The sequence below is a fragment of the Lepus europaeus genome, chromosome 1, assembly GCF_033115175.1.
Source record: "Lepus europaeus isolate LE1 chromosome 1, mLepTim1.pri, whole genome shotgun sequence".
Lineage (NCBI taxonomy): Eukaryota > Metazoa > Chordata > Mammalia > Lagomorpha > Leporidae > Lepus > Lepus europaeus.
This window is the reverse complement of record NC_084827.1, coordinates 115666362-115690613: the sequence shown is the minus strand read 5'-3', so window position 1 is coordinate 115690613 and position 24252 is coordinate 115666362. Positions and strand designations below refer to the sequence as shown.

The 24252-nt window shown below is 44.5% G+C and overlaps 1 protein-coding gene across 1 annotated transcript in view; it reads right to left on the bottom strand.

Moving 5' to 3' along the window:
* Positions 1-24252, bottom strand: part of RAPGEF4 (Rap guanine nucleotide exchange factor 4) — a 328711-nt gene that overhangs the window by 271199 nt on the left and 33260 nt on the right. Inside the window, exon 2 of the mRNA XM_062187806.1 lies at positions 524-666. Coding sequence (XP_062043790.1) covers positions 524-666 — 143 coding nt within the window. The remainder of the gene's footprint in view (positions 1-523; positions 667-24252) is intronic.

Genomic DNA, 24252 nt, shown 5'->3' with positions numbered 1-24252 from the left:
TTTTTTCAAGCCACTGGGATGAGAATTTTTTGTTACTGCAGCATAAGCATCCCAACAGATGGAAAAGCTTACAGTTTTAATGGAAAACAGATTTTTTCTCTTAAAAAATGCAGCTGTCATCCTAACATTCTATTCTCCTTTCCCCTTAGGCACACCGGGATTATATAATATTATTGAGGTTAATTTAAAACATTACAGCTAGCATTAGTTAAGAAACACTTCATCTTTATTTGGTATTCTACTAATTATTTATTCACAGATTATAGAAGAGAGTTCTTTGAATTTTGAAAGCTACAGCTAAATACATGAATCATCACACCCTTCCAGCTCCATCTGGAAAGGAGGTGCCCTGAAAGCACCATTGCCACTCTGTGAACAATGGAGTTCAGAAGACACCTACATGGAATCAAATGTCAATTTGATACCTTTGGTGGAAGCTCAAACATCTGGCACATAAATCCGCCCCTGGCCACAAGAGAACAAACCATACAGGAAAACACATCCGTGCAGTTGCATTTCTTACATGTTATTCCTTTCTCCAGGTTCTCGTAGTAACCACATAGACAAATCTGATGAAGGAGGTTCGGGTGAAACTTCTCAAAAGCCTTGACTTCTTTCAGTCGTGTGAAGATTATATCCACATCTTCACTGGATCGTTCCAAAGGTCTACACAGGGGAAGAAAACATACAATATGCCATCTCAGTAAGGATGTACTTGAAAAACGGGCCAACAGGCATTATTCTAATTACATTCAAGGGTATGCAATATTGCAAGTATTTATCCACCTGTGCCCAGTGTTGGTATTTCTGGGCCCTTGTCACCTCAAATCACTACCATAGTAAATGGCTATCATGGGAATCATTCTCAGAGTCACAGGTTCCAATATTCTTTTGGGCAATATTTAATCCCAGGTTTATGATATCACACAAGCAAAAACAGACTTTACTAAAAGTTGAGGTCATAAGCATGAATGCTACAAGGGTCAAAGAAATAAAATGGGAAAAAATTTAAGGAAAAAAATCTCTACCCTGAGCAAACAATGGTGAAAGCACAAAGCCAAATGAGAAGTGATGCCCAGCCGTGGTGTCGGCGCTGGCGATCCTATAGGCAATGGTGGGGATCGTGGCCAACCGCAGGGGTGACAGGCCCTCAGTCCTCACCTGGCTCTTCCTTCCTACTGATTTTCTGTGAAAATGCTAGCCCCCCGACAGCGTCAGGTCTTTCAACTGTTCAGGGAAAGATAACTAGATGTTTGTTCACATTTCTTACACATTGTATGGGCCACATGTATGTAAGCACACACACACACACACACATAAAATCTATGGAATAGATCCAGCCTATAACCACTATTTTTTGTCATCTTTAGATTAAGATGAACCAAAGAACCTAAGAAAATAGGACACTTTTACAGTTTATATAAAATATTTTCATTTATTTGAGTAAATTTCCAGGGTCATTTCTTCAATAAGCTTTGCAGAAGCCTAGTGGTGTTCCTTAATAGATGTTTGACATTCTATAGAGACTACCTCAACTCACGCATGCCCCAGAGCACTCTGGGATCAGAGGAAATGAATTTGATAAGGATGTAACAGAGAGCGATAATGTTCCCCAAATACCTGTATGACCCCCTGAACTTAGTAACAGCCTCTGCAGCTATGTTGGGATCAGGGGGCTGTGAACAAAACAATGACGTTTCACTTCGGTGAGACTCAGGAGAGTGCAATGATGTTCTTTTCCATTTCCCTCTTCTTCAGTCCCAACTTTGAAGGGTGGGAAGGGTCTACCTGCATCCCCGTATAAGATATGCTGACATCCTAAAAGTACCTGTGCCTGCCCTTATTTTGAAGTACACTCAGTGTAATCAAGTTAAGGTGGAGTCACACTGGATTAGGGTGGGCCCTAATTCAGTGACTAAGGCCCCCTAGGAAGCGGGTAAGTTGGGCACAGAGAAGACAGCACTGTGAAGGTGGAGTGAGGCCTCAGCCAGCAAGGAATGCCGAGGATGGCTGGCAACCTCGGGAGCTAACAGGGGCAAGGAAGCAATCTTCCCCAGAGCCTTCAGAGAGAAAGAAAGGCCTTGCCCACACCTTGATCTCTTGTCTCCAGAACCATGAGCGAATAAATGTTTGTAATCTCACGCCATCCAGTTTGGCATCCCCAAGAAACCAATACAGTAGCTCTCCATTTCACATCCTACAGTCGCAAGGAGGGGGAACAACGTACAACTCACAAAAGACTTCTCTCACGTGAGGGCCAAACAAACCCCCATTGTGTGCAGCTACTGAGATGGGGTGAGCGGTGTTCCACAGCATCACCTGGCCTTCCTCCCATGAATACAGAAGTCAGGATAAGCTCTGCCAGAGTGCCGCGTGGTCAGAGGGAGACAGGTGGCACCGAGAAAGATGAACATTGTTGGAGGACTGGAGGAGCTGTTAGGAAGCAGGAGACTAAGGCACCGCTTCCATAAACTCAGTTTAGACTCACGGGGTGGGGAACAACCAGCCCACAGGCCATATAAGGCCAGCAGCATCATTTGGTCTGGCCCTGCCAAGCCGACAGCAGGCAGTGCTCAAAATTCAGTACATCAGCCATGTTGGGAGGTGAGGCCTAGCAGGAGGTGTGTGGGTGATGAGCATTCCCTCCTCGTGCCTGGATGGATGGCACCATGGAAAGGACTTGTAGGAGAAAGTTTACCCCTTTCCACCCTCTGCCAGGGTGCAGCAGGAAGCCCTTAACCAATTGGCAGAGCCTGGATCTTAGATTTCCTAACTGGGATAAATTAATTTCTGTCCTTTGTAAATGACCCAGTCTGAAGGATTCTGCTACAGCAGGACAAAACACAGACTATGACAGTCTCTCTCACCACACCCAGGTCATTCCACCTGCCAGTGGCTCTCACATCCATCCTCTCCCTGGACTCCCACTTCCACCATCGCTGCTGAGCACGAATGAAACATATGGTGCTGAAGCCTCCCAGCTCCAATTCTAGGAGGCTCGAAATCTGGGGTTCTGTCTACTAGTCAGCAGAAGTATTTTAAGCAGAGGAGGGACATGATTGGATGCGTGTTTTTGGAAAGATCACCTTGACTTTGAGTAGAGGCAGATGGGAGAAGGCAAGACTAGCAGCCAAGAGACTGCTCTGGAAGTTCTTGCAGTACATCAAAGTGATGATACAGTTTCTCTAATTACAGCTCACTCTAGGCTCCTTTCCGCTCCCTTAATAACCATGTGCAGCTGGTCCATGAATACAATCTCCACATACAGAGAAGTTCTTTTCCTTCGCCTGGCATCTAATGCCCAAGGCCCTTTTTAAAATCTCTTTAAGAAAAAAAATTTTCATTCTTAAAACATGCTCATACAACCACCCACCAAAGGAATTACTTACAACTCCTACAACTGAATAGTTAAACACACACACACAAAGAGCCCAATTAAGAAGTGGTCAAAGGACTTGAATAGACATTTCACCAAAGATGGCATCCAGATGGCCATGAGATATATGAAAAGGTGCTCACTGTCATAAAGCATCAGAGAAATGCAAAGCAAAACCACAAGGTGGTATCATCTCACACTGCTAGGACGGCTATTTTTAAAAAGGAAAAGTGAGGAAACTGGAACACACATGGTGGGTATGGAAAATGGAGTGGCCGCCATGGAAAACAGTTCAGAGGTTCTTCAAAAGTAGAACTAGAACTAGCACTGATCCAGCAACCCCACAAGAAAACTGCAAACACGAGGTAGTCACACTTCCATGTCCACTGCTGCACTATTCACAACAGCCAATATGTGGAGACTGAATTATCTATCAGTGGATGATTGGATAAAGAAAACATGGTTGGGGTTGGTGCTGTGGTATAGTGGGTTAAGCCATTGCCTGTGACGCCGGCATTCCATATGTGCACCAGTTCATGTTCCAGCTGCTCCACCTCCAATCCAGCTCCCTGCTAATAGCCTGAGAAAGGCAACAGACGATGGCCCAAGTATTTGAGCCCCTGCCACCCACATGGAAGACCCAGATGAAGCTCCTGGGTCCTGTCTTTGGCGTGACTCAGCTCTGCCCATTGCAACCACCTGGAGAGTAAATGAACGGATGGAAGATCTCTCTCTCTCTTTCTCCCTCTTTTTTTCTCTCTTTCTCTCTCTGACTTTAAAATAGAATCTTTAAAAAAGAAAACACTGTTTGCACATACAATGGAATACTATTTATTCCAAAAAAAGAAGGAAATTCTGGAATATGCATATTGACATTACGCTAAGTGAAGTAAGTCAGTTACAGGCAGACAAGTAAGTTTCCCCTTAGTAAAAGCATCTAAAACAGTTGCATTCATAGACTAAAACAGTGTCACGGTGGAACTGGGCGGCAGGGGAGGACATTGGACATTACTAATCAACAAAGTTTCAGCCAAGCAAGATGAGTGCACTCTAGAGATCTGTTGCACAATGTTTTCCCTGTACTTGACAATCCTGTATTGGCCACTTACACCTGTGCTAAGAGTATAGCGATTTTATGGTAAGTGTACTCACCACAGCAAAATGTTGAAAGAGTCATTGTAAAAAGAAGTCATGGTGACAGGCAGCAATCTAAGGTGCTGGGTTCCCCCACCCCCATGACCCACATCCTTATGTTAACCCTATAAGGATGGATGAGACTTGGTTTTAGCCAAAAGAATATGGCAAAGATGTGGAGAGATCCCACCAATGATGATGTCACGTGCATTCTAAAGGTGAAGAGATTTCTTAGATGCATTGAGGCTCCACAATTAGTTGACTGTAAGTGAACCAAAAATGAAATCTTTGGAGTCAGTGCTGTGGCAAAGCGGGTTAAAGCCCTGGCCTGCAGTACCAGCATCCCATATGGGCGCTGGTTCTAGTCCCGGCTGCTCCTCTTCCAATCCAGCTCTCTGCTATGGCCTGGGAAAGCAGCAGAAGATGGCCCAAGTCCTTGGGCCCCTGCACTCATGTGGGAGACATGGAATAAGCTCCTGGCTCCTGGCTTCGGATTGGCTCAGATATGCAGCTATCTGGGGAGTGAACCAGCAGATGGAAGACCTCTCTCTCTGTCTCTACCTCTCTCTGAAACTCTTTCAAATAAATAAAATAAATCTTTTTAAAAAAATGAAATCTTCCTGGGTGGGCCTGACTTAATCAAATGAATCCTTTAACAGGACGCGAAGAGGTCAGCATTGTAGTTTAGCGGACCAAGCCACTTCTAGATCCCAACAACCCATATGCACACCAGTTTTCAAGTCCTGGCTGCTCTGTCTCTAATCCAGCTCCCTGCTAATGCGCTTGAGTGGAAGATGACCCAAGTACTTGGGTCCCTGCCACCTACATGAGAGACCCGGATGAAGTTCTAGGCTCCTGGGCACAGCCATTTGGGGAATGAACAGCAAATGGAAGATAGCTCTCTCTCCCTCCCTCCCTCCTCACCCCTTCTCTGTCTCTCCCCCCCTCTCTCTGTAATTCTGTCTTACCAGTGGATAAATAAATAATTTTAAAAAGAGTGGAAGCACTGGAAGATTCTACAGCTGGCCTTGTGGGAGGAAGCTGCTGTGTTCCATAAGGAACTGGGAGACAGCCATGGGGCAAGGAATGCAGGCGGCCTTAGCTGACAGGTGGCAAGAACCTGGGGACTGCAGTCCTATAACCACGAGGCACCGAATTCTGCCAAGAAACACAAGCCTGGGAGAGGTCCTGAGCCGCAGATCGGAACACAGCCCAGTCAGCCCCATGATGGAGCCCTTAAGCTCCTGAGCAGGCAAGCTGTGCCCAGGCTCCCGTTCCATGGGAATGGTGAAATAATGCCCCTGCGCTGCTCTCAGCCAAGTTTGTCATATTGTATTGCACAGCACTTAGAAAACCAACAGACACAACATGGTTGTCTCGCATTCACCATTCGCCCTTTGGGACAGCTTAAATTTTGCTTCTTTTGTAGAGTTTCAAAGTTTCCTCTGTTCTCTGAAATTCAGTTAATAAAATTTCCTTTCCGCATGCCCTCCCATTATTTTGTTAATTCATGTTTCATTATGTATCTTTTAGATGCTTCTGCTAGGGTCTGAATGACTGTGCCCCTCTCCCTCCAAAGTGACCGTGTTGAAACACTAACCCCCAGGGGAAGTGTCAGGAACAGGGCCTCCAGGCTGTGAGTAGGTCAAGAGAGCAGGGACCCCAGGAGTGGGATCGATGCCCTTGGAGAGAAGATGCAGAGACCAGCTCTCCCCTCTGCCACGTGAGGACACAGAAAAAGATGCTGTGACCCAAAGAGTACACCCTCACCAGGCACCAAATCTGTCAGCACCTTGACCTTCAACTTCCTACCCTCTGGAGCTGTGAGAAACGAATTCCTATTGTTAATAAGCCACCCAGTCTAAAGAATCTTGTTACAGCACTTTGAACAGACTAAGGCGCCTTCATTCATCTGTTTCTCCACCAAGTAATTACTAGTTGGGTTTCATTTCTTATAAACCAATGAATCGCTGTGTGTTCCTGCTTTATTTCGTTTTGTCTTTTTTCTTATTATTATTCATCAGCTCATCCAAGATGAATTTCACAGCCATTAAAAACTGTACCTCACACAGCAACAGAGGTTAACACATCTAAGTTAGCAAAAGGCTCATACTAAAGTATTTCTGATGAAATTAGAAATGTAATGCAATATAAATTATAATAGTAATTCCAATTAGTAAATCATTTGATTATAGATCATGTTATTAGAATGTGCTGATTATCTCCAAGTGAATGGTTTTAACACATCTTTAACATTCAAACCAACAAAACATAATTTTGCAATCTGAATGAACAAAATTTACATAGGTTAAAAGGACTCCCTTTGGCAAACACATCCTTTCATGAACACACACTCATTGTATTTTTTCACCCAGTAAATCCCTTACCTTTCCCTGGAAGGACAAAGACAAGCAGGACACCAACCCTCCCAGGAGGAGCTCACAACCTGATCAGTGGGGGTGGGAGCCACGTAACCAAAATGAGAACACAGGATGACGAGAACTGTAATTGTAAGGATGACAGCATCTGGGGCTGGATTTGGTTTTACTACATGAGGTTGACAAACGTGAGAATTACCAAAGCCAAGTGTACAAAGGATGGACAAGGTTCTGCATTCCAGATGCCGCCTACACACATTCTGCAAGGTCCACTCTTACATCTTTTTAAAAATATATGTTTATTTATATATTCATTTCAAAGAATGAGTGAGTAGATCTTCCACCCACTGGTTCACTCCCAGATGGCTGCAGCAACCAGGGCTGGGCCAGGCCAAAGCCAGGAGCTCCATCTAGGTCTCTCGCATGAGTGACAGAGACTCAAATGCTGCCCTGCTGCTTCCCAGGTGCAGTAGAGGGAAATGGAGTAGCCAGGATTGGAACCAGCCTTCTGATATGGGACGTGAACATCGCAAGCAGTGGCTTAACCCACTGCGCCACAATGCCAGCCCCTGGAGTCTTAAATCTTAATTCATTCAATTTGGGATTCTTGGGAGACTAATTGACCAGTTTCCGGGTTAGCCAGAGCACAGAATTACAAGGGTTGTGGGAAAAAAAACACACACAAACCATAAAACCAGCAAGAGCACTGGCCCTTGGATGACTTCTGCCATCTGGTCATATGAGAGTCAATATTTGCAGAACCTTTGCTGTGGGGGGAGCTCATCCATTGAAGCTGAGTCAGCTTGTCAACCAGCTGAGTAGACAACTCTTGTCGCAGCCCTGGGAACACTCTGGGACAGGCGATGCCAACACCCCAGCAGTCAGATCCGTGGGTGCAGGAGGCAGGCAAAGGAAGGAAGACATAGGGAGGGAGGGTGAGGCAGGACTGTAGTCTGCCCGGTTACCCCCCCCCCCCCAACCTACCAGTAAGCACGAACAGAAGGCTCAGCCTGGAAACCGACGCGAGCAGCCACATCGCGGCGCACTGTCATCCACGGCAGCAGACGTGAGCCCTCATGTCCCTAACCACCTCACCACCGTGTCCCCTGAGCTGAGCAAATGACTTTCAGAACACTGGGTGCAACGTTAGCTTTAGACACTGAAAATGACTCCGCAGAGGCTGTGTGAATAGTCACTTAGCATCTACAGAGCTACCTCCCCCCAGGATGGAGCCGTGCAATCTGCATAATGTATGTGAGCTTCACACCTTACAAAGGCTACAGAGGCTATGGGTGGTGGTCGTACCACCAGCAGCAGCAGCAGCAGCAGCCACTACCTCTAATGAAAGCCATGAATGAGCACTTGAACACAGACAGGAGAATACATTCGCCTTTTGTAGGGTTTCTAGATACACTCGCACATCTGTTTATTTCTCTCTTATAACAACAACAAGATCTTAAACACTACAAAATTTCAGCCTCTTTGTAACACTTACCTTTTCTAAGGGCTTTGACACCTGCTGAGAATGTGGAGGACCATAGCCCTGTTAGACAAAGTAGCGTTTCTGATCCCCAAACTACACTCGAAATACACTTGACACAGAGGTTATGGGACAATTAGTATGCTAAAATCATGTGGATTTATAATGCCAATGATGACATGGATGTATCAAAAGTCTTTGAAATGCAAGATGTTCACCACTTACCATGTTATCATTTTAATTATATGATTATTAACCACTTAGAATATGGAAATGTTTATGCTCTTTCCTAATTACAAATTTTCCCAACAATGTCAACAAAACTCAGAAAGGAGTTGAAAATTCCTCATATAATCTGCAAATGTTTACTAAGTATCTCTAGGAGGTAAATAAAGCATCGGGTGGTACGCAGATCATGGTTCCTGCACCCTAAGCAGGTGAGGGAGACATGTGTCCATGCAGCAATTATCAAGGTGAAATACGGTAAGAAGCTAATTAAAATTAGAAATAAAGAAGGAATAAGAATTTAGAAAAAATGAGACATTTCTGGAGGGAAGTTCTAAGACTTCCTGAGGTGTGATGTTTAAATCTCCCTAGAAACAGCTCTCACTCATTTCTCTAAGACCATAGCACCACCACTCTTTGGTCATTTAGTCCAAAATCTTTGGTGTGTCCCCACAGTCCTTCTCCCTAGAGGCCTGTTCCCCTGACATCCTCTGCCTATGAGTTTGTTACCTACCCACACTCATGCATGCATAGACACACACACACAGAGTCCTCAACTCAATTGATTGCCCAAAATTTCTCTTGGCTGAGGCGCTTAACTTGGTTTGTGTTCACAGTGATCCTCAGACATATCCCCTGATGGAGGTAACTGCTAGTGTTGCTGTTTTTAAAGATTCATTTATTTATCTGGAAGGAAAAGTTAGAATAGAATTAGAGATAGAGGCAGAGGCAGAGAGAGAGAGAGAGGGGTCTTCTATCCGCTGGTTCACTCCCCAGATGGCTGCAACAGCTGGAGCTGTGCTGATTTGAAGCTAGGAGCCAGGAGCTTCCTCTGGGTCTCCCACATGGGTGCAGAGGTCCAAGGACTTGGGTATCTTCTATTGCTTTCCTAGGCTATAGCAGAGAGCTCGACTGGAAGTGGAGCAGTCGGGACTAGAACCGGTGCCCATATGGGATGCCAGCACTGCAAGCGGCGGCTTTATCCACTATGCCACAGCGCCAGCCCACTGCTATTGTTTATTCTCACCGCTGAGCTCGATCAGCATTCACACAAGTAATGCCAACACCTCCATGACCCTCACAAAAGACGGCCCCGTGCATCCGCCAGCAGGGTGCAAAGCATGTGAAGTCTGCAAGGTCCCGACACAATGCCTCTGTCTAGGAATCATGCATGCTTGCTTTCATGTCTCTGTAGAGGAATGAAGAGGAAACTGTCCCCCAGCGTCCCCAGTGAGATAACAGAGTTGTGATTGCAGGTCACGGCAGGCAACCATTTTGGCCCTGAGCAAAGCAAGAGGGAGAAGCATCTGAATACTTCCTCTTCCCCTTTGCAGACAAAAGCTCTGTCATCTGCTTCCTAGATCAGTGAGAGACACCAGCTCTGGGCCCAGGGCTGTTGAGAGTCGAAAAATCCCACCATTAGACAGAGGGCATAGACCAGCCCAGCTAATGTCTAAATATTGCTTGGCACTGCACTTGTGAATAGAGAGGAAACTCTTTCTCATCAGGCTCCTAGTGTTGCAATTTGTCTCATTACAATTAAATGCAATACTCAATCGGCATTGTGGTGCAGTGGGTTAAGACATGACCTGCAACTCCAGCATCCCATAGGAACATCTGTTCGAGTCCCAGCTGCTCCACTTCTAAACCAGCTCCCTGCTAATGTACCTGGAAAAGCAGTGGAAGATGGCCCAAATGCTTGGGCCACTGTATCCATGGATGGAGTTCCAGGCTCCTGGTTTAGGCCTAGCCCAGCCCTGGCCATTGTGGCCATTTGAGAAGTAAACCAATGGAGAGAAGATACCTGTGTCTGTGTCAGTCTCTATCTTTATTGCTCTCTCTCTCTCTCTCTCTAACTCTACCTCTCAAATAAATGTCTCTTTAAAAAATGCAACACTCAATCAAAACACAGCCCTGTTAATTTTAGCAGACCATTTTCACAAACCTTGTCTTATCTGTCTTTGAGCACCTGAACTCAACACCAGACTACTAGGCTGGGCACAGGCTCACCACGCTCAGCCAGAGCCCCTGCCAAACTGGGAAGCTTATTGAATGGCAAATACACAACAAGTAGAACTCTATCATCATCGGCCACACGCAGTATGAGCTGTGCTAGCATCAAGTTAAAAATTAATTTCACTTGGTGTCCTTACATTTCAAGTGATCCTTGGGACAACTCAGCTGATTTTTCTTTCTAGTGTTTTCTGGATAAGTCTGAACTGAGGACTCTCCCCCATAACCTGTAATTTCTACCATGGCAAGCAGAGCCTCTCCAAACTCAGTCCACAGTACTTAGTACTGCACTCAACCCTGAGATGACTCTGTTCACAAAACTGCCACTGTCGCAGCTAAATATTAGGAGAGGCCGTGAAGGGCCTTGGGTCACGAGGGTGCGAGGACAGGAATCTCTTGAGTAGAGAAAGCTTCAGACAATCTGTCCTTAGCCCTCTCTACTCTGGGAAACAAGTAAGGGACCCTTGAAAAGAGAGAGATGGTAGGAGTAGAGGGAAGGACATACCTTTGCCTGAAACAGTGAATCTCAGCCTTTATCCGGTCCAATGGCTATAGTTTCATGATGATTTGTCCCTCCAAACACAGGCAAAAATGTAATAGGCCAAAGTCTTAGGATAATGGTATTAGGAGATATTAGGTATTAGGCATATTAGGAGCTATTAGGTAGAAATTCAATCTATGCTTTTTAGAGGAAAATAATTGGAAATAATTGTATCGATGAGCTCACTAGGGTGGAGCCCCCGTGACTGAATCCTGGTGGCTTTATCAGACACGCGCGTTCCCAGCTTGCAGTGACACAGCCAAGGAAGCCCCTCACCAAAGCCTGTGTCACGCTGTTTGGGCCTCATGGCTCCAGAACTGTGAGCCAAAACAAACCTCTCCTCCTTATCAAGTAGCCCACTTCAGGCCTTGTACGATCGTCATGAAAATCTGCCTAAGACAACAACATCCCGAGGCACAGGACACACACCCAGCAGCAGCAACAAATGGGAAACACATTTTTAGCAGAGAAGGCTTTAAAAAAGACTTCCACATACTGGTCAGCTGGATGGATATCTCTGGCTTTATGAGAGAAATAATTTATGAGTTAATTATGTGAATATAAGCACCAAGGAAGTTTAGTTATTCATTTTGTCTGAATTCCAGATATTGATGGAATCCCCCTTGCACCTCATTGCCTTCCCAAATGTCCACCAACACCTGTGATTGGCACTGTGCAAGTGACAATTTACAGAACCCACAGAATAAGAGGGCAAAGATGCTAAGCTGGGATGTGTCAGCTCATCAACCTGTTACTGAACCTCACATATTAGTCAATAGTCAAAGAAAGCCATATGGGTGTCTTAGTTTACCAACATCAATATTTCGTACTCCAGATTTATCGCTTAGGCACTATGTAGAATAGTAATTTATGATACTTTTAATATAAGGATATTTTTAAAGATTTGCTTATTTATTTATTTATATGAAAAGCAAAATGACAGAGGGAGACAGAGGGAGGTTCCAACTGCTGGTTCACTCCACAGATGGCTGCAATAGCCTGTGCTGGGTCAGACTGAAGTCAGGAGTCAGGAATTCAAGTCTCCCACAAGGCTGGCAGGAGCTCAAGTACCTCAGCCATCATCTACTGTTTCTCAGGTACATTAGCAGGAAGCTAGGTCAGAAGCAGAGTAGCTGGGACTCCAACTGGTATTCCAATATTGGAGGAAGGAGCCCCAAGCACTGGTTTAGGCCAATGCACCACAATGCCCACCCCATAAGGAATTTCTATTTATTAGGAAAAAAAAATTGTAGGGACCAGCATTGTGGCCTAGAGGGTAAAGCCGCAGCCTGTGACACCAGCATCCCATATGGGTGCCAGTTTGAATCCCAGTTGCTCCACTTCCAAACTAGCTCCCTACTAATGCACCTGGGAAATCAACAGAATATGGCCCAAGTCCTTAGACCTCCACATTCACGTGGGAGATCTGGAAGAAGCTCTTGGCCCCTGGCTTCACTCTGGCCCAACCCTGGGCATTGTGGCCATTTGGGGAGTGAACAAGCAAATGGAAGGTCAATTCATTCTCTCTCTCTCTCTCTCCCTTCTCCCTCTCCCTCTCCCTCTCTCTCTCCCTCTCTTCCTCCCTCCATCCCTCTAACAGTGCCTTTTGAATAAATAAAATAAATATATTTTTAAAATTCTACTGTATCACTATAAAAGGAAAAGAATTTCCTGGTCATGATGCAGAAACTGTTACCATAATAATTCTCTCCTAGTAAACAATTTTAAAATGAAACAAAATGTATGAAACAACTATCTTCCAATAGTGGACAACAAATAACACAGGACTGTGGTGACGGAAAGAAGGGAGACACAGGAAGTGATCCACACAATAGCCTTGTTCTGCCTGGGAGCATTTTCTGGAACACAGGCAGGAAGAGCCGCAGATAGAGCATTGCAATCTCACTAGGCTGGAGAAGCAGAGATCAGAACTGAAAGATGCTGAAGTGTTTGTAGCGCCTGCCGGTTTTGCAAATCAACTATGGTCCCCTTACTTTTTATTTGGTGAACTCTTTATTCAGTGGAGCATAAGCCTTTGACTATCGTGCAAATTAAAAGCATGTTATCTCAAAAAATAATAAATATATTAAATTGAAGGAAAACCCAGGATGCTGAGGTGGCTAGAATTCACAGTGCACAGAGCCAGCAAAAAGGAAAATGTTAGGAGCTGGCATTGTGGCATGGTGGGTAAAGCCACCACCTGTGACACAGGCATCCCATATGGGTGCCAGTTCAAGTCTGGCCTGGCTGCTTCACTTCCAATCCAGCTCCCTGATGATGTGCCTGTGAAAGCAGTGGAGGACAGCCCAAGTGCCTGGGCCCCTGCATCCACATGGGAGACCCAGAAGAAGCTCCTGTTTCCTGGCTTCATCCTGGCCCAGCCCTGGCGATCCTTTGAAGAGTGAACCAGCAGATGGAAGACCTCCCTCTCTTTCTCTCTCTCTGTAACTCGGCTTTTCAAACAAATACAATAAATCCTTTTTAAAAAGGAAAATGTTCATAGAAAGAGCTCTATCCATAGCACATGGGTCTTCTTGAGTCATTAGCTGTAGCCGTTCAGGCCAGTTTTCATGAGGCGGCCTAGCAGACCCCAGCTCTTGGACAGTGCCAACTGAGTGGAGATTCTGGAGGCCCCACAGTGCTCAGATATAGCAACTCTGAGCAGCCAGAGCAAACAGAGCTCACTGATCACCCTGGACATTCAACTGAGATGCCAAAAACACTACTGGAACTCAAGACCCAGACCTGCTCTAACAAACCTTGAAAATAAACCCAACAGAATCAAGCTGGTTGGTTAGTAAGTTGTTTATGAAAAAAGAAGCTGACTTCTTTAAAAAATAAATAAATAAATAGAAACCCAGACTCAGTATCACAACATCCATGATGTCTAACAATCAAAAATATCTTTCTCACATAAATGCATGCACAAACACACAGAGAGAGAGGGAGAGAGAGAGAGAGAGAGAGAGAGAGAGAGAGATGTGACCCATAACCCCCACACAAACACAACAGAAACAGATTCAGAGAGGATAGAGATGTTGAAAATATCAAAGATTATAAGACAATTGCAACAACATACTTAAAAGTTTAAAACAAAAATTGTCATCATGATAAATAGATGGAGAATATCAGCAGTTAAACAGGTACTATTTGAAAAGAAGGAAATGGCTGAGAAAGAACTTGTATGATCAATCCCATTCACAATAGCTACAAAAAAATTAAAATTCCTTGGGATAAATTTAATCAAGTATGTGAAAGATCTCTACAATGACCAGATTTCATTGTTTTTTACTGCTGTATAGTATTCTATAGAGTACATGTCCCATAATTTCTTTATCCAGTCTACTGTTGATGGGCATTTAGGTTGATTCCAGGTCTTAGCTATTGTGAATTGAGCTGCAATAAACATTGAGGTGCAGACAGCTTTTTTGTTTGCCAATTTAATTTCCTTTGGGTAAATTCCAAGGAGTGGAATGGCTGGGTTGTATGGTAGGGTTATATTCAGGTTTCTGAGGAATCTCCAAACTGACTTCCATAGTGGCTTTACCAGTTTGCATTCCCACCAACAGTGGGTTAGTGTCCCTTTTTCTCTACATCCTCTCCAGCATCTGTTGGTAGATTTCTGTAATGTGAGCCATTCTAACTGGGGTGAAGTGAAACCTCATTGTGGTTTTGATTTGCATTTTCCTGATGGCTGTATTCCCATGTTTATAGCAGCTCAATTCACAATAACTAAGATATGGAATCAACCCAGATGTCCATCAACTGATGACTAGATAAAAAAAAAATGTAGTATATATATACCCGATGGAATAATATTCAGCCATAAAAATTAAATCCAATTTTTTCAACAAAATGGTTGCAATAAGAAACCATTATGGGGGGCCGGTGCTGTGGCACAGTAGGTTAATCCTCTGCCTGCAGCACCAGCATCCCATATGGGTGCCGGTTCTAATCCCGGCTGCTCCTCTTCCAATCCAGCTCTCTGCTATGGCCTGGGAAAGCAGTAGAAGATGGCCCAAGTGCTTGGGCCCCTATACCCACATGGGAGACTGGGAAGAAACACCTGGCTCCTGGCTTCGGATCAGTGCAGCTCTGGCCTTTGCAGCCATTTGGGGAGTGAACCAATGGAGGGAAAACCTTTCTCTCTGTCTCTCCCTCTCACTGTCTGTAACTCTACCTCTCAAATAAATAAAATCATAAAAAAAGAAACCATTATGCTGGGACCAGCACCGTGGCGTAGCGGGTAAAGCCGTCACCTGCAGTGCCGGCATCCCATATGGATGCCAGTTTGAAACCCGGCTGCTCCACTTCTGACCCAGCTCTCCGCTATGGCCTGGGAAAGCAGTAGAAGATAGCCCAAATCCTTGGGTCCCTGCACCCACGTGGGAGACACAGAAGAAGCTACTGGCTCCTGGCTTCGGATCGCACGTTGCAGCCAACTGGGGAGTGAACCAGCGGATGGAAGACCTCTCTCTCTGCCTCTCCTCTCTCTGTGTAACTCTGACTTTCAAATAAATAAATAAATCTTTAAAAAAAAAAGAGAGAGAAACCATTATGCTTTGTGAAATAAACCAGTCCCAAAAAGACAAATATCATTTTTTCTTTGACTTGTGGTAACTAATATAGAAAATATAAAAAATGTAATGCATATGACTGAAATTGACATCTTGAGATTGGATTACTGCTTATAGCCCTTGTCTATATTCCTGGGGAACACTGGTTTTCTACTTACTACTTGTTGAAGTCTTTATGTAGTAGAGGATTAAGCTTATGATTATAAAGTAAATTAGAAGTATGCCATCACAAAATTAAAAGAAAAATGAGAAAGGAAGGAAGAAGGAAGATGGCTGGGAATTATCATTATGTTCTTAAACCTGTATATATGAAATACATGAAATCTGTTCCGTTTATTTATATAAATATATAAAATTGAAAAAATACAAAATATGAAAAAGAAAAACGTCACTGTATGGACTTATAAGTAGATGGGGCATGGAGGGGACACAGATCAATGAGCCTTAGGGCAGGCAATAGAAACAGGGGACTAACTGAAACACAGGGAGAAAAAAAACATTTTTTAGAGGCCAACACTGTGGCATAGTGGGTAAAGCCGCTGCTTGCAGTGCCAACAACCCATATGGGCACCGGTTCAAGGCCTGGCTGCTCCACTTCCAATCCAGCTCTCTGCTGTGGCCTGGGAAAGCAGTGGAAGATGGCCCAAGTGCTTGGGCCCCTGCACCCATGTGGGAGACCCAGAAGAATCTATTGGTTCCTGGCTTCAGATTGGCCTAGCTCCAGCTGTTGTAGCCATATGGGGAGTGATCTAGCAGATGGTAGATCTCTCATTCTGCCTCTCTGTAGCTCTGCTTTTCAAATAAATAAATAAATAAATCTTTTAAAAAATTTTAAATAATGACCAGAGACTCAGTGGCCTATGGGACAATACCAAGAGTTTAATCTATGTGTAGTTTAGTTCCACAAGGAGAAAATAGAGGGAACGATATCTGATAAATAATGGCTGAAATTTTACCTATCAAAAAGGCAGTAAATACCCCCCAAGAATCTGAATAAAATATTATAAACTTCCTGCTTTATGAACATAGTGGATTAAAGTGACCACAATGCTTTGTCATTCTCTTCGTCAAGAATGGGCTTATCTTTTCTCCTTAGGAGTCAGGTTGAGCCTGTGGCCAGGAGAACGTGGGAGCAGTGACACTGCGTCCCTTCTGTTTAGCACCCCCTCTGTCAAGCTGTACACCCTGAGCAAGTTGCTCAGCCTCCCTGGGTCTCACCTTTCTCATATCCAAAAGGCAGACTGGGGGCTAAGATTCTAGCCAGATGTAGAAAAGTCTATTTCTAAGAGGAGCAACATATTGATCCAATAAATAAAAACGAATCAGGATGATATGTTAAAATGTTATTCTATAATTACTTGATAGGTGTGAATCTGTACATCTTAGCCAAAAGGTGCCTGGGCCTTCCAGATCAATTGTGAAATCAAAATAAACTTGGGAAGTAGGTTAGAATGTTGTTCTCCAGTAGTCACTGTGCACTTGCTCCCCAGGTAGGACCTCTGTTCCTACTGAATTGCAATATGAGAATCGACTGCAAATTCTCTCCCCAAATTGTACTCTATATGTTGTGTGTGGGCGTGGGGGCAAATTGTTGAAACCTATGATTAACATAGAGATGTTCTTCTATATATAAAGTCATACTAAAAATGATCCATAATGAAGGAGGAGATGGGAGAGGGAATGGGAGGTGGGAAGGGAGCGGGGTGGGGTGCATGGGGGAAAGAACCACTGTATTCCTAAAGTTGTATCTATGTAAAAATACATTCATTAAATAAAAAAAATAAAAAAAGAATATTGTTATCTTTATGCTATAGCTGACTCTGGTCTATAAACTAAAGATTATATAGTAAAGGGAGAGCCGTCAAGAAATATTAGTAAACTGAAGATAAAGGCGTGGTAGGATAGAGTCAAATTTCATTTTCTTTCATAGTGCTCTGGCTTTAGTAGTGAACAGACTGTGAAATGAACGGGAGGGGAGTCGAAGAGAAAATGTCCAACATAATTTTTAATATTCACGAGATTAAAAACCTCTTGTCCTAGCTGTTGTGTCTAATACATCCCATTTCCAGAGTTTCAAAACAACAAATGCGAGAGAAAACAGATGCCCCGAAGTTCGCTCTATTTGGAAACAGCTTCTGTGCCCCCTTCTGCGTGTGAAATGGCAAGAGAGGCCCTCACTCACTCACTCACTCACTCACAGTTCCCGCACGCCTCACTGCATAGACTGAGAAGCTCCAGGCGCCTCGATCTGTGCCAGGGACATATGGCATGGATTACGATGAGTCAAGGATGAAGATCCAACCTGATAGTCTTACTTTTTACTGCGAGGCTTTTTGGGTTTCAAAGTGGTCAGAATGAAAAGGCCAGGCCAGGCCAGCTAACAGTTTATAGAATGCTGATTAAATAAAAAAGAGAGCTGACTCTATATAACTTCAGGTCGGGTTCAACCTACCGCATTTAATGACCACCAGTAATTACAGCTACTAGGGCAACAAGATGGCTAAGGGCAGCCAGAGCTGCTAGCAGGAGGGGCCTTGCTATGGTCATTGGGGGTCCATGAAGCTGTCACCACCCCCCCCATGCCAAGCACACACCTCCAGTTTGAGAGATGTTCACCGACTTCCTAAATGCCAAAAACTGGTCCATCCCTCCCAGTTCTCCTGTGAGAGAGGAAACCACCCCTCGGGTCCAGCACAGATCACATGCCACACTCTCCCTGTCCCAAGTGTCTCTGAGCAAGTCAAACAGGAAGTCCCTTTGTCCCCCAGCCTTTCTTCACCTAAACAGATACACAACAGCAGAATTTTGAATTTCAGTCCCTACCCTTTCATTCAGCAAGACTAGAGCACGCCTACCAAGTGCAAAGCGGAATGAAAAGCCCTTTCAGAGTCACAAGGAAGACCTGACCTTGATTCTGCCCTATAGCAGCTTCTGATCCACTGGGGGATCTGAGACAGTCCCCCGAATGATGATAAAGCAAGGATAAAAGTAGCCGTCTGGGTCCATATAAAGGTGTACAAAAGTCTGTATGGAAAGCCCTGGGAGCTCAGCTGGGGGACGACGGAGATCTCACAGAGAACTCATTTTCTTCCAGGTCTCAGGTTTCCATAGCATTTTCGGGGATATGTTAACTAGGTCACAGACAGTGGGGGCAGAACCTGTTTAAACACAGTGCTTAAAAGGTTTCCAGGGGGCAGCTTCAGCCTCCTGGATTAGTGGATGGGTGAGACACCCACAATCCATATTGGGGTACCTGGGTCCATAACTCCCCGCTGGCCGTTAACTCCAGCTTCTTGGCTAACGGGTACTCTGGAAGCCAGTGGTAGTGGCTCAAATTCCCACCACCCATGTTGGAGAACAGGATTGAGTTCCCAGCTCTCACCTCTAGTCCCTGGAAATTCACAGTGCCTCCAGTCCCTCTCAAAAGTATCCAGATCTCGACAACAAATCACAGTCACCTCACTTAGAAATAACCTTCTCCTTCCAGCTCTCTGAGGTTCCTTCTTAGAAATCAGGGACCCAGAGCCGTTCCTACCACCTGCAGCACACCTCCCCACCCCCACGGGGTGACAGTGCAGACACAGACTCCCCCCTTCCCGGAACCCCAGGTAATGCAGACGCTTCTATCTCCTGAGCCTTGCCTGCCCTTGCTCCAGGCCCTGGTCAGCGTGGTAGAGCAGGATGCGGCTCTCACTGAAAAGGCCCTGGCTAGCGGGCAGTGCGCACTGGGACAGGACCGTCCGGAGGGGGACACAGGGACGCTCAAGCCTGGGGCCGGAGGAGGAGGAGGGCAAGCGCTCTCCAGCTGAGGATGAGTAAGAGCTCCGGTCTGCATCTCTTCTCATCGGCGAGTGGCAGTGGGGGCGTGTGAAGATGACGGAAGCGCACGTGGTCCCAGGAAAACAAAACGTGACTTGATCAAGTGACAGTACTACTAATTATAGCCATTCATTTGAACATCACATGGACCATTTGTCCCCAATTACAGAGTTCTCCAAGAAGAAATATGTAAGCCATCAAAGGTGCCAGATCATTTTTATTGTAGCTTTATTTGACGACCATAGTAAACTCTATGTATTCGTCATTATGCTGTGTTAGGCAGCATGGTTTGCTTGCAACCCAGATTCCTTCTGTTTTATACATGTTATATATGCACAGATCTGGGTTTTTCAGACATCGATGAGCCTTTATGGGAAGACAAATGTCAAGCAGAATGATCTCTGAAAAACAACATAGGTTGCAGGCATAGCAGGTAAAGCTGCTGCCTGCAACAGTGGCATCCTGTATTGGCACCAGTTTCTGTCCTGACTGCTCCACTTCTCACCCAGCTCGCTGCTAATGGTCTGGGCAAAGCAGTGGGAGATGGGCCCCTGCATCCACGTGGGAGACCCTGAAGAAGCTCCTGGCTTCGGTCTGGTCCAGTTACTAGCTGTTGCAGTCATCTGGGGAGTAAACCAGCAAATGGAAGATCTCACCTCTGTTTCTCCCTCTCTGTCTGTAACTATGACTTTCAAATAAAAATAAAGAAATCTTTTCTAAAAACCACAATGTAGAAGTATAAGAAGTGGCACTTCATTTCTGGGGGGCCAAGATTTGAGGACAATGCAACTGCTCACGGGAAAGCAACCTAATGTGTTTTAATCAGAGAAAGGGATGGTGGAGTGACGCACGGACTCTCCCTGGAAAACCCGGGCACTGAGCAGATGGGAAAAGCCTGTGTTTGCGAGGCACTGCTGGTGAGCCTGCACCGAGAGAACAGCTAGTCCAGAAGCATAAAGGGCACACGATGTCTGATAAGAAAATAAACCTCTCCTGCCCCTGTGTGCAGCTCCAGCACGGTGCCCGTATCTGACGCTTTGGTTGCCCAGCGCAGCACTGGGCACATAGTAGGTGCTTGGTTATTCGCATATCCAATGAACAAACACATTAAGTATTTAATGAATCGCTGATCGTTTATTTCATTTCATTTTTAAAGAAAATTTTGCTCTCTTCTAAATATGCTTATTTTTACCTACTGAATTCAAACTGCAAACATTTTCTTCATATCACTGTTTAACTTTCAACAATTACTTTCTATTGGACGGACATCTTTTGAATTTTTTCTTTGGGAAATGGATTTTTCTTTTAGATTGAATGTGAGCTGTTATTTAACTCCCACTGATGGCTGCTATTTTGTTCACAACAACTGTTCACACCATTGTTTAAAGTTTACTTACTTGTAGGTGCGCACAAATTAACGTTTTGAATAAAACATTAAAATCTTTTTAAAAATTACACTTACAAGGGTTTGTCTTCTAAGAAGTGCATTTGAGAAAAAAAACAACGAGGAAAGAAAATCACAATTATAACCTCTCTAATCAAAATATTACATATCTTTCCAATCAATCTCACAAGCTAGATGGCTAAAAATCAAAGATCTGATTTATTGTTCAGAACCAGGTCTGCAAACTCCTGGACTGAAATCTTAATGCCCAAGTTATGGTTGGGGTGGGGGAGTACTTTGGGAGGTGATTGGATCAAGAGGGCAAAGCTGTCCTGAATGAGAGTAGTGTCTCTAGAAAAGGGTACGCTTATGGAGCCTGCTCAGCCCTTCTGTTAGGTGAGGACGCAGTGGGAACCCTCACCAGACACCAAATTTCTGTTGCTTAGATCACCCAATCTATGGGATTCTGTTGTGGCAGACCTAGGATGGTGCCTCCTAAGCTTTGTGTAAGTCCTAACTGACTTACAGAAAAAAACATTTGCATGGGGTGAGCCGATACATGATCTCAGTGCACCTGCCGGAACCCTTGTCATCCCCAAAGGCTTTGGGGAATCAGGACCCTCAGGCAAAACAACACTGCACTTGGCCGGCTCCACAGCTCACTAGAATAATCCTCTGCCTGCAGCACTGGCACCCCGGGTTCTAGTCCCGGTTGGGGCGCCAGATTCTGTCCCAGTTGCTCCTCTTCCAGTCCAGCTCTCTGCTGTGGCCTGGGAAGGCAGTGGAGGATGGCCCAAGTGCTTGGGCCCTGCACTCGCATGGGAGACCAGGAGGAAGCACCTGCTCCTGGCTTCAGATCGGTGCAGCGCCGGCCGCGGCGGCCATTGGAGGGTGAACCAACGGAAGGAAGACCTTTCTCTCTCTCTCTCTCTGACTGCACTTTAGTCGAGAAGTCCTGGGCTAGAGAGCCAGTTCTGTGAGTGCGACTGCTCAGGGACTGCCGAGGGAGTTGATTTCCTACGTCCTGGGGACAACAGACATCAACATTCACTCAGTCTAGCAGGTATCCATCCACGCCTGCTGCTCACCAGATTACATGCTGTGGTTACCTGACCAGGATATCTTCCCTCTCCTCAAGGTGTGTACGTTCAAATAAGAAGGACATCACGTGGATAACTATATCACAACCTGGTGAGCACCGATTTGGGAAATAATGGTAAAAATAGCAGTTGGCATTTTACCATCTTCGCATTAGGGGCCAATCAAATGCACTTGCTTTACAAATATTTATTTAAACCTTAGCAATTGTTTTCTTGGGTAGATATTCTTATCCTGCAGAGGGGAAAACTGAAAACTGAGTTTGGATATATTAGTAAATTTCCCCAAATCTCAAAGCCAGTTGGGGTAGCCCAGACTGGTACCAAGTCCATTTGACTTCTTTCTTAACCATCATGGTTTTAGTCAGCAAGAGGTGTGTGACTGCACCAAGCAGTCAGATAACCAGAATTCAATGCAAACATTCTCTATGGGTTCAATATTTTTCAACAGAGAAGGTGAGCAGAGAAAGATCAGCCAGGGGCTGCCCTCAGCTACTCCTGTTTTCTCAAGCAGTTTAGAAATGGTTCACATTGGTATTCTCTACTCAACAAACAAAAGAGAGTAGGCTCATAGCCACCATTCCCAATCAACCACACATTAAATTAGTCTGAAAGGAGTCGGGCTGTGGTTAGTCATGATCACCTTACCCTCCCATCCTCTCAACATTTTACTAAAGGGGATCTTCCATCCCTAACCAGTAGTTGTATGTGTGAAGTTCTAATAAGCCTTGGTTGCCAGAATTGCAGCTACAAATATGGAATGCCCACTTAAATTTGAATTTCAGATAAGTGATGAGTAATTTTTAATGTAAGTATGTCCTACTGTAATAATTGGGACATACATATATATTTTAAAATTGCTTATCATGTACATGAAATTCACATTTAGTTGAATGTCTTGTATTTAAACTGGAAATCCTATGTAAGCCCTATTTTCTGCAATCTTTTATTCCTGCTGATGTTTTCAAGTCGTTTTAAGATTGGTGTATCAAAGACCATTGCCCTGAAATCTCAGACTAACCTAGCTCTGGTTCTACCTCTCCCACAACATCATGACTCAGGCCACATTGGTACACAAGGCAGCGGAGAGACTGTGCGCCTCACTGCCATGTGTGTGTTCAGCATCCCATAATGGTATTGAGTTCTGCACGGGCCTGAAGGCAGAGCCACACCATGAAGAGAAAGCATCTACCTGGGGCGACAATCATACTGACAGATTTAGAGGAGAGTTTTACATGTTTGAGTTTTTAGAAGAATCTGTCACATGAATACGCAGCTGGCTTCTGGTTTTCCATCTCAGCCAATTTCAAATTGCTTCATGAAAACCTGCAGACCATAAATATTTATTATGGGCAGTGAAGAACTGTGACGCTGGGTGCTTGGAGGGACACAGGGGTCCTCAGAACCCACACTGCAGTACAGAGACAACAACGTCTATGGCAAAGACAGATTCTGCCAGGGAAACCCGTGTGCACAGCTGGCACGCTTTCCGCCTGAGCATTCGTGCCAGGAAGTGTGATTTCTTGATGAATCCACAGAAACTGTTTTGTTTTTCTTTCTTTCTTTTCTTTTTTAACTTTTGGCTGCAGATTATCTACTGGCTCCCACAAGCTAGTGCAACTTCCTATGGGAATTGCTCAAAAATGTGATAAATCAAAAGTTTACCAACATGACACTAGAAAGAACTCCATTTTCTCTTTTTGCAAGTTTTCTATAACATAAAAATCAAGCAATTATTGTTATGGTAGATATATTTTCGTCTCACATTTGAAAGTGGTAATACTTTTCTTACATGAATGACTGCCTAAGGATGCATTCATTCTTTCAATGACCTTGAATTTCCAGAGTCTTATAACTCCCAAGATTTTACCTGGTAGAGATGTTGACCTGTCTGTGCACAAACAGTGCATACATTTTGTCTAGGTCAATAAAAAAAAAACTTGCATGCACCAAAACAATGTGAATTATTAAAGACCTTGGCACTTAGTGGCTTAGTGTCACCTTCTAACCTTTCCAAAATGAAGATGCTGGAAAATCCACTCCAGAGTTGTTTGGGGGTATGTACAAAAACAGCTCTAGACAGCACAGGATGTGTTTGCACGTTTATTTAAGATAGAGCATTTATCTTTGGGGATACAAGGAATGCAAACCTTGTTATATCTTAGATGGACTATAACCATATAAAACTATTACTTTCACACATCTAAAAACCAATTAGACACATTTTA